At 42.1% G+C, this 10262-nt stretch overlaps 1 protein-coding gene across 2 annotated transcripts; it reads right to left on the reverse strand.

Moving 5' to 3' along the window:
- Window positions 1-3131: 3131 nt before the first annotated feature.
- On the reverse strand, window positions 3132-8687 carry LOC119354650 (probable tetraacyldisaccharide 4'-kinase, mitochondrial). Of its 2 annotated transcripts, XM_037621377.1 has the most exons (7): window positions 8311-8685; window positions 7855-8082; window positions 7508-7657; window positions 6903-7112; window positions 3919-3978; window positions 3519-3599; window positions 3132-3423 (listed from the first exon to the last, which is right to left on the reverse strand). In XM_037621377.1, exons 1-7 carry the CDS (start codon window positions 8608-8610, stop codon window positions 3262-3264), a joined length of 1191 nt encoding a protein of 396 aa, XP_037477274.1. In that variant the 5' UTR covers window positions 8611-8685; the 3' UTR covers window positions 3132-3261. The 2 variants fall into 2 exon arrangements, with proteins under 2 accessions (XP_037477274.1, XP_037477275.1); XM_037621378.1 differs by lacking the exon at window positions 3919-3978 and having other exon boundaries at window positions 8311-8687.
- Window positions 8688-10262: the final 1575 nt, after the last annotated feature.

Below are 10262 nucleotides of genomic sequence, written 5' to 3' on the forward strand. Positions count from 1 at the left end.
AGAGCAGGAACAAGGTGTTCATCTCCATGCCTGCTGAGGAAGCCTCGGAAAGCGGCGATGAGGGGGAAAGGAGGAAGCGCAGGCGTGTCGTCGATCAGCCTCCAGCGGTGGCGCTACCGTTCTTCCTGCGGTGGTCACCAGCATCAAGTGAAAGAGAGGGAATGCAAGGAGCTGACGACGGTGATACAAAGGTACCCAAAGCAGCCCCAAGCCCTAGCCCTCTCCTTCTTGGAGTAGGCCGGCAAGAAGTGGATCTAGAGCTTAGGCTTGGGACTAGCTAGCTGCTGCTCCCAAAGTTGCATGATTTAATCTTCTAATTTTGCACTTCCAACTCGATCGTGTGCGTGAGTGTTCATGCTTCAGTTCTTCTTTTCCCCCTCGGTCTCTATTTCGTTTGTGCTTAATTCTTCTTGATTGCCCTTAGTCAATTTATCCGAATCCAAAAGCTTGTTTCTCTACATATGTGTGTATGTATGTATGTCGATTGAACTCTGCAAAAGCTCAAATAAAATCATGTTACAATTTGTACCTCCTATCAAGTGTTTAATTTGATTATGCTCGGATTACTTGGAGAGTTTCTTCTATGATTCCCATGTTTGATATCTCAGGTGATTTGCTTAATTGGGCAGTCTTATCAATACATGTGATTTTGTCAATTATCAATGTTGATTTCTTGGAGAAGTTTGTGCTTCCATGGATCATTCATAGTCGTAAATAGTGCATGATGTTTGATCAGGAAACAAAGAGCTGTTGAGATTTTTGTGTACAAAATGTGAAGCAGAAACTCAAATTCATTGACAAAACATCAATATCGTTGTTCCAAACTAATTATCTGTTAACGTTTCTTCAACAAATTATTTTTCAAAAAAAAAATCTTCAAACGATATAGGCAATAAATAGCCTTGTTTGCGAAAGAGGACATATATAGCTATATATTTCACTACCAATCTACCATGTATAGTTCATAAATTAAGATCTTATTAGCTAATCTATGTGAATCATATTCCACAGCGCTAGAACCAAATCTCTAATATTCATTTCATGTTTGCCTCGTGATGCCTCGCCTATAGTCTGCCATGCATTGGAGTTTTCCTCGTCAACCATGAACAAGGTTGCTTCTTCTTTCAAGTCAGGTCACAAGCAGACAGTAGATAGGGCAAAGTGATGATCTAATCTTGTCTTGTACACACACTCCTATATATGTAGGGTACAAGCATTGCAGAAAAGAGAGAGAATATGTCTCTCATATATTATACTATCATATCAAGATCAGGTTGATAAACAAGAAGTGATTATTTACTACTAGGCCAATTAGCACATGATAAATTATTATTCCATGACAAATATATGCAGTGCTTGCATGTAAGGAATAATGGTGTGAAATGAGGAAATGCACCTATGGGTAAAAATTAAAGCATAAGTGGTGAAGTGCACATGTTAAAGCAAAGACCAAGCGGGCGGTGTAGATGCTGACATGCAGATCTAATACTACACCCACTCGCAATATATGCCACTGCTGACACATATTCCGGCCCGGAGGTAGCATGTACAGGAACTATAATAAGAAGCAGCATATGCAAATCAGCATATGCAAGGCCGATGGAATAATTCAAGCATGCACGTCCTGCTGTGAATTTGTAACCTGCTAGCGCTGAGTACCCATATGTACAATTCTACAGTGCAGCAGTACAGATATACTTCTATCTGCACATGTTCACATACTTACAGCGTCTAGCTGCTAGCTCCCCGCCCAGCAGAGCATTGTTTTATGTGTGCATGTGCAGTGTCATTCCTTCCTTGTTTCATTATTGGTTAGGTAAAACCCTACCCTAGTGAATGGGGAGCTAATTAACCAATTGCTGCTAATCAGTCAATGCATAATGCTACATGCACACCTCTAGCTGCCACCATTAGAAGAGAAGCATTCATTTTGTTCGGTTAATCTGAATCCTTGTGTAATACGTAGTTAGCTATAATTGAGTATACAGATGATGCTATGCACATCAAATAATTTCCTACCAAGAGGTGGTAATTAGTATATGCACGTGCCTACATGTACTGCTATGAATCTGCACCTACATGTACAATTCTACAGTAAAGCAGTACCAATGAACTTCAATATTTATGAACTAAGTTATGCAGTACATACTGATACAGCCAGCCGGCCACACGTCTCTAGCTAGCTCTCCTGCCAGCAGAACAGTGTCGTCTTTTATGTCTAGTACATGTGCAGTGTCCTTCCTCTCCTCTTTCATTATTAGTTAGGTAAAGACCTAATACATGGGTAGCTAATTAACCAAGTACCGCTAATCCATGCACAATGCTACATGCCCACATTTATTTGACTTTAGGAGACAGGCACTCCTTTTGTTCTCTTAATTTAAAATTCCTAGTGTAAGTAACCAGGATGCTTCTGTCCTTGCCTTACAATTCCATGACTGGTGAGCTGGGTAATTTGAGTATATAAGTGCTATACAAGTATACATTACATGGTCAAGAAGCCCACGATTTAAAAAAATATCTTCCAAAGTGACACGCAGTATATATACCTACACTTCCCTGGAATAAACTGTGCTGTGCGAAATTTATGCTAACTGGAAGACTTGACAGACACTTGAAAGTTTATTTGGATTGGAAACCAAAAAAATAAAAGTGCAACGAAGAAATAGAAGTAGTCTGAACTTTTTATTCAGATATCCCAAAGCATTGAGGGGAGAAATGCACCCATCTCTCCAGTGATAAAACACGCAAGGATATGCCTCATTTGTCCGCTCTGCAGCTCTACTAGCACATAATGCAATGCACGTCATAGAAATTCTTACCAACAGATGACTAGTAATTAGTAGGTGCACGTAGTACCTTGGAATGTACTGTAGTATTGTGTAGGTTAGAATAGGAGCATTGTAATAACCAGAATGTCAACAGGACTAAGTGAGCATTGTAATATATCAGAGTATTGATGGATATATTTACCTAACAACTTTTTCCAAAAGAAACTGAAACCAAAAGCATCACATGAGCAATAGACGGGAATCCCCTCCTCATTATCTTGTTAGATCCAGTTCAAGTTAACTGGAGGCTCAGACCACTGACCCAGTTGGAAAAAAAAAACTAAAATACTGCATGTTCCAAAACGCCAAAACAGGATTTGAATTAACCAGATAAATCTGATATAACATTATACGGAATTAACAGGACCAATGGAAAACTGTTTTTGCTTCAAGATATGCCCAGCCGAATATAACCAGATCCATCAGCAACTCATGGCTGGACCACATGCCTAGTTGCTGTGATAATGTCTTTTAATTTCCTCAGCAATTCATCTTCTCCTTGTTCCTTGAGGGCCATAATTTGCAAAGAAGAAGACAGAACCCAAACCTTCACGCCCAACATTCTAAGGACATCTGGATCACGGTCGTAATCCTGACAGAGAAATAGGGAGAAGAACACATGGAATAAGCAGTCAAATGGATTATCCGGGAAAATTGTACGGAGGGAATTCTAAGATGGCAAAATACCTTCTCAGTAACTAAGACTACGGTCTCTTTGTTATGTTGATCCACAAGCTGCCTCACTCTTTCTTGGATTAATTCTAGGTCCTATAGTAGGTAAACAAGGAGAGAAAATCAATCACCATGCAGTGAATGACAAAGAGAAGCTAGTATTAAGAAAATATATATTACAAATGCAGTATTGCAACAGCTAGACTATTGTTTCAGCCAAAAATGGGAGCAATTTCTTGCTTCACTTTCAGAAATGGTACATATTACAGTCCCATTGCCAAGCCAGGTAACATGTACAGCTGGACATGCGTATGTCATTCTGGAAGTACATGTAACTTGATTTGATTTGCTGATGTGGAGCTCCTAACTAGCAACGACCATGGAAAGAACATGAAGAGAGATAGCAGACACTTACATAATCATTGAAGAAATGATGATCACTGAAATCCAACCTATCAACATTAAGTGGACCAATCTACAGCAACCAATAAGTAAGGGATTATTTGCATGATTTCCTAGTAGCAGGATAGCACACTATTACAGTATGTGTGTGATTCCATTATAGTAAAAGCATCAAAGATTAGTCAGAGAAAACGATTGAAATACATCAGGCAAGTTGGAACCCTAGCGCCTCCACAGTCCACACCACCACCACCTTTCTCGCCCCCTCCCCTCGCATCACCGGAGGGCGCGTCTTGCTGCAGTACGCGCTCAGAGCCGGTCCTGAGATTTCAGGGGCCCGGGGGAAACTACAATCCGGGGCCCTTAGCAGACATGATTTTTTACCCCCAAAAAATAGGTGCATCCAAAATCATACAAAGAAATTTACACATATTAACTCGAAATTTTCTTCTAAAATTCCAAGATGCAACTAATATAGTATCAATATCAATCTCATCTAACAATTTCTTCTCAGTGCATTAAGTTACCAAGCCATTTAACATTGCAGATCTCAGGTAGTTTTTCAACAATTTCAACTTTCAAAAGCTTCTTTCAGCTGATGCTACAGTCAGTCATAGTAAATAAAATCCAATAGGCAATAGAAATATTAGGATAACAATCTGCTTCTCTGACAAACTCAAAAATCCACATCGCAGACATTGGTCTATTGAACAAAGTCAAGTGCATAACACTTAACTCAAAAATTAGATCCTTTAACCCAACATTAGATGAATCATCTGAAGAGAAATAACTTGCAAATTTAGCGCAATTGTCTTTTAGTTCATAACAGTCCACTAACTTCGAGGCCATTGAATTCATTAAAAATCCAAATATACTTTTTGAATGATTGGAGTTCTTTAAATCTGTTATTCAATGAATTGGTTGCCACATCAACCATAACCAAACAATATTTAGCTTCAAAAGCCTTGTCGGCTTGCAAGATTGCTTCATTGCAGTCACTTTCATCAAATTGCCACTTCCTAGGAGCACGATGTTTTACTGGAAATTATAGCTCTACGCCCATTTAGATGTGATTTCTTTGGAGCTTTGCTTGAGTTAAGTGAAGATAGTGGTACCAAACCCAAGGCTAGGGTCATTTGGAATGATATTCTATTTGTTGTAGCTATAGTGAGCAGGAAGTTGCAATCACTATCCATGTGCATTGAGTCTGCCTTAACACAAATAGAAGGTATGAGGAATTACTTTGGCACTTATAGAAATGAAGGGTTTGCTTCTGGTGTGATCATTGCCAAAGAAATCGCATCTAAAACGGGTGTAGAGTCATCATTTCTAGTAAAACGCCGTGCACCTAGGAAGAGGCAATTTGATTGAACTGACTGCGATGAAGCAATCTTGCAAGCTCAGAAGGCTTTTGAAGTTTTTTTTTCTTGTTTTGTTATGGTTGATGTGGCAACCAATTCACTGAAAAGCATATTTGAAGAACTCCAATGATTCAAAAATATATTTGGATTTTTAATGAGTTCAACGGCCTTTAAGTTATTGGACCGTTATGAACTAAAAGAAAGTTGCAGTAAGCTTGCAAGTGGTTATGAGTGAAGTGGTTATGCAATTGACTTTGCCCAATAGACCAATGCCTGCTATGGAGATTTTTGAGTTTGCCAGAGAAGCAGATTGTCATCCTAATATTTTTATTACCTATTAGATTTTACTTACAATGACTGTGGGCATCAGCTGAAAGAAGCTTCTCAAAGTTGAAAGTGTTTAAATAATACCTGAGATCTGCAATGTCACAAGAGAGGTTAAATGGCTTGGCAACTGTATGCATTGAGAAGAAATTGTTGGATGAGATTACTATCATTAGTAATCAAAGAGCTAGCTATGGACAGGGGTGCGTGGAAGCTTGCAATCCACGTGCCAGAGCCATGAGTTGGTTGCGAGATCTCTTGGGTTTCACCTCTAGCCTACCCCAACTTGTTTGGGACTAAAGGCTTTGTTGTTGTTGTTGTTGTTGTTGTTGTTGTTGTAGATTACTATCATTAGTGATTTTGCATCTCAGAATGTAGAAAAATTGAAGGTAATATGTATACATTATTTGATATGCTTGTGATTTTGGATGCACTTATTTTTTGGGGTCAAAAATTTTATCTACATGCGTTGATTCTAATTTAGACGTTTATACTAAGGGCCCCGCATTCTAGATTCGCCCCAGCCCCCTGAAATCTCAGGACCAGCCCTGGTTGGGTCCAATTGGTCCCTTGTGGCTGGTCGCGCAAGGGTTGATCTGTTGTGCACGTGTCTTGGTTCCCGTCCGACGACACCCTGCTGTATGTAATTGGCATCTTTTGCTGAGCCATATTCCCGTCCGACGACCCACTCTCTCTTCTCATCTCATCTCGGGGTCCTGGTGGGTTACGGCGTTCTGTGTGCTTGTGTGGCCGACTAGTGGGCATGTAGGCCAGAGGTAGTTTGGTGGCGTTGGTTGTAACGTGTGTCTAACAACCTTTGGTCATGGTCCTGTCTAGGTCTTGAGTGGTCGGTTGTTTAGCATATTTCCAGGCTTGTATATACTTTCTTTCTATCAATGCATCGAGACGCAAGCTTTGCGTTTTGTCAGATTTTTTTAAAATATATCGACTACAGATGTGGGGTGACTTGACTATGTATTGTTTGTTTGGCTGACCACCTTAGTCTTATGATACAGTGTGAGGTAGGCAGCTAAGCATGAATGAAGGAAAACATACAGGAACATCTTAAGGCTTTACATGAAACTTAATAAAGTTATCTGTAAATTCCAGTTTTGAGTTGGTGTGATACACCTAGGAAACATTAATTAAGTCTGATGATATACAAGCAGCAAAACATAGTGGCAATGAACCTCTATAAACACTTACACTGTCTTCTCAAAAAGAGTAGGATTACAACAGGCAGCATTCCATTTCAAGATAAGACACACCAAGCTAAAAGGGTCTAGACAAAGGAAGTGAGGGAAAAAAGTACCTCTCTGACTGTATGTATGAAAGCATCTGGGCAGCCAATCGCAGAAACACATAGCACAATCATGCCACCCAACACATTAAGAGATATTTTCTGTAATGGTTGATGAACCTCGAAAATATGTGATGGGGCCAATTTACTAAAGAACACTGAACATGTTGTGCCACTATCCTGGACTGTACGTGCAATTGTTTCCAGCTGCGCTTCACAAGCCTGTGTAATAGCAAATGGTAGTTCAGAGAACAACCTATGAGATTATTCATGTGCTTGAGGTAAAAGAGATACCAACATCTCTCATTTCTTGCAGTGCGGAATTCACTAATGGTTAAGCCCCACCTTTTCCGGATGCAATTTCAGTTAACAATGAGGGAAAGTAAGAAAGCACCTTGGATTATTTTAATTCTAAATTGTAAATTCTAAATACTTAGAATCACATGGTCGCTATAAATACATTTTTATGTGACAGCTTAAATTTGTGCTGGCTTACTTCAACATCACACTTTCAGTGCTTCATGTCAAGAACAATATCAGCCACTAAACATTTAATACTCAAACAGGAAACACAAATAAGTTACAAGAAAGTCTGAGTTACTGAGACTATCGTTTACCAGATCCGCATGATGAATAACCACTATATCAGCTCGAGTAAGTGCGCTCAACGGTTCCCTCATGGGTCCTCGTGGAATGAAATGAGTATTTCCCCAAGGTGTCAACCCATTGACCATCACAATCTCCACATCTCGAAGCAGACTCCGGTGCTGCCTACAAGAAACGACAGACAGAACCGAGAATACATACATGAGAACATGTGTTTCCTGAAGGAACAGCTATGCTTGACCATTATTAGTTTAAAAGATGCCACTGTTTAGCTATTTTCCAAGTAAGATTCCATGGTACTGATGGATTGATCCATATAAGTTGTCTATACAAGAAAAGAAAAACAAATACTTGATACCTGCATTCCGTCATCCAGTATAGCGACTCCAATTTTCGCACTTTTACCGCTTGCCACCCGGTTGCACCCTAACTTCTCCCGGCGGAAGGCATCACAAGGATCGACATGGCCATACTTTTGCAACATGGAAGAACCCACGGCAGCCCGGTTTGCGCCAACACCAATCTTGGTGGAAGTATCAGCAAGGCGCCTCCGGAGCATCTTAGATTCATCGCCACCCGCATAACCCTACAGCATCGAATTTTATGACTGATTTGTTCAAAGGTAGCATCACGAGAAATATAAATGAAGTATTGGAAATGAACTAGGTGACAGTGGCTAAACGTTAGTTTAGGACTGATGAAGAGACCCCATTTTTACTGAAAATTTTGTCTGCGTAACTAAATGATTGAATGAGAAACAATACAAATGTGAAGAAGTACAAGCAAGCAAGCAGCATTAGGAGGACGAGTTTACCCTTGTTAGGATGAGTGGCGAGATGCCCATACTGTGAAACCTGCGGGCCAGGAAGTCGACCATGGGTGTCTTTCCGTTGCCGCCCCAGGTGAGGTTTCCTACGCTGATGACGGGGACCGGTAGGGTCCGTCGCGAGCGTAGCGGAGAGGAGGAGAGGATGACGGGGAGGCGTAGGAGGGCGGAGGCGGCGGAGAGGAGAGGGAGGAGGAGTGCGCGGTGGAGGAAGGGGAGGTTAGGAACGGCGGCGTCCGGGGTGGCGGCGAGGCGGGCCAGGAGCTGCCGCGCCTTCTCCGTCGCCATCGGAGAGTCCCCGGGGTGGTCGCCGCCGCCTCTCCCCGGGTGACGAAGTGTTGGGCTGGGCCTTTTTCCCAATTAAGCCAGCTTGATTGAAACTCGGTATGCTGGGCTTAGACGGGGAATTAACAAAATCCATAGAAGTTGCTAAAAAAACCATAGAAAAAAAAGGAGAGCTGGTCGTTGTGAGAAAATCGGGGGGAGCCAACAGGAAAAAGAGAATACCATTCACTGGTTAAGTTGGGAGACATGGACACTCCCCAAAGGCATGGGTGGCCTAGAATTCAGGGACATGCATAGTTTTAACATGGCGATGTCGTCACGGCAGGGCTGGAGACTGCTTCAAAACCCCGACTCTCTATGTGGACGTATAATGAAAGTGCGGTCCCTCAGTTTCACTTGTTGGATGCAAAACCTAGAGATGGCATATCATATACCTGACGAACTATATTACGTGGCCTCGAGCTGATCAAGAAGGGTTATATCTGGAGAATCGATGATGGGTTAGGAGTCAACATCTGGTCTGACCCCTGGATTCCAAGGGCTTGGTCGCGACGGGTTATCACACCAAAAGGGCAGAACCTAATTACACAGGTCAGCGATCTTATTTGCCTGATTACGGGGTCTTGGGATGAGCAACTCGTCAAGGACACTTTTTGGCCGGATGATGTACGACACATTTTCCAGATTCCCCTGCGTGAATAAGTGAGCGATTTCATGGCTTGGCACTTTGACTCGAAAGGGAACCACACAGTGAAAAGCGCCAACAAACTATATGTACAGCTGCAGGAACAAGCAAAGAACGGGGCCCCAAGCAGTAGTACAATGGGGGCAGGGAGGTTGGATAGATGGGACGACCAGTCATGGCGGAGAATCTGGAAGCTGCCATGCCCACGTAAGATTCAGATATTTGCTTGGCGAGTCAAGCATGAGTCCCTGGCTTTCTGCACCAACTTGATGAGGAGAGGGGTCAAGCTTGAAAGCTCAAAATGCTTCTTCTGTGGGAGGGTGGATGAGGACGGGGCACACCTCTTTGTCAAGTGCAAGGCTGTCAAAGAAGTATGGAGGGCTATGAGCCTGGAGAAGATACGCGTGGAGCTGGAAGAACTTTCATCTAGGCATGCAGTTATGGATCTTCTATGGAGGTTAGATGAAAAAGTGTGTGTCCAAATCCTCACCTTCTGGTGGAATTGGTGGAACAAGAGGAATAAGATAAGGGAAGGGGAGCTTCCAATCACGGACAACGAGTTGGTTCATAGAGTGCAATGCAGTACGTTGAAATTTATGCGACTGTTCAAAACGAAGGGCAAGATACAGACAGTAAGCAAGTAGGCAGCGCCGGTTGAGGGCACTTTGAAAATTAATGTAAATGGAGCATATACACCGGGTGAGAATTTCATTGCATGGGGCGCGGTGGTCTGTGATGAGATTGGTGAGGTGGTGCTTGCTCGGGCTAGTAGAAAAAGAACAGATAGCATATTCGTTTGGAGCCGAGGTAGCGACCATGTCTAAAGTAGTTGCCATGGCAGCTGACATTGGTGCCTTTCGAGTTGTCTTCGAGACCGACTCACAGCTATTGCAGAAAGCTCTCGACTTGTCCAAGGTTGACTCGTCCCTGTATGCGGCCATCATCAAGGATACCAAGCTTCATCTTAAAA

The sequence above is a fragment of the Triticum dicoccoides genome, chromosome 2A (genome assembly GCF_002162155.2).
Source record: "Triticum dicoccoides isolate Atlit2015 ecotype Zavitan chromosome 2A, WEW_v2.0, whole genome shotgun sequence".
NCBI lineage: Eukaryota > Viridiplantae > Streptophyta > Magnoliopsida > Poales > Poaceae > Triticum > Triticum dicoccoides.

Bases quoted from the DNA above. Each gene is read 5' to 3' on its own strand.
- LOC119354650 (XM_037621377.1), bottom strand. From the start codon at position 8,610: ATGGCGACGGAGAAGGCGCGGCAGCTCCTGGCCCGCCTCGCCGCCACC. The intron at 7,658-7,854 runs GTATCAAGTATT...TCTTGTAGGCAG, and splicing joins TACTGGATGACGGAATGCAG to CACCGGAGTCTGCTTCGAGA. The intron at 3,979-6,902 runs GTACTTTTTTCC...TGGTTGCTGTAG, and splicing joins TCATACATACAGTCAGAGAG to ATTGGTCCACTTAATGTTGA.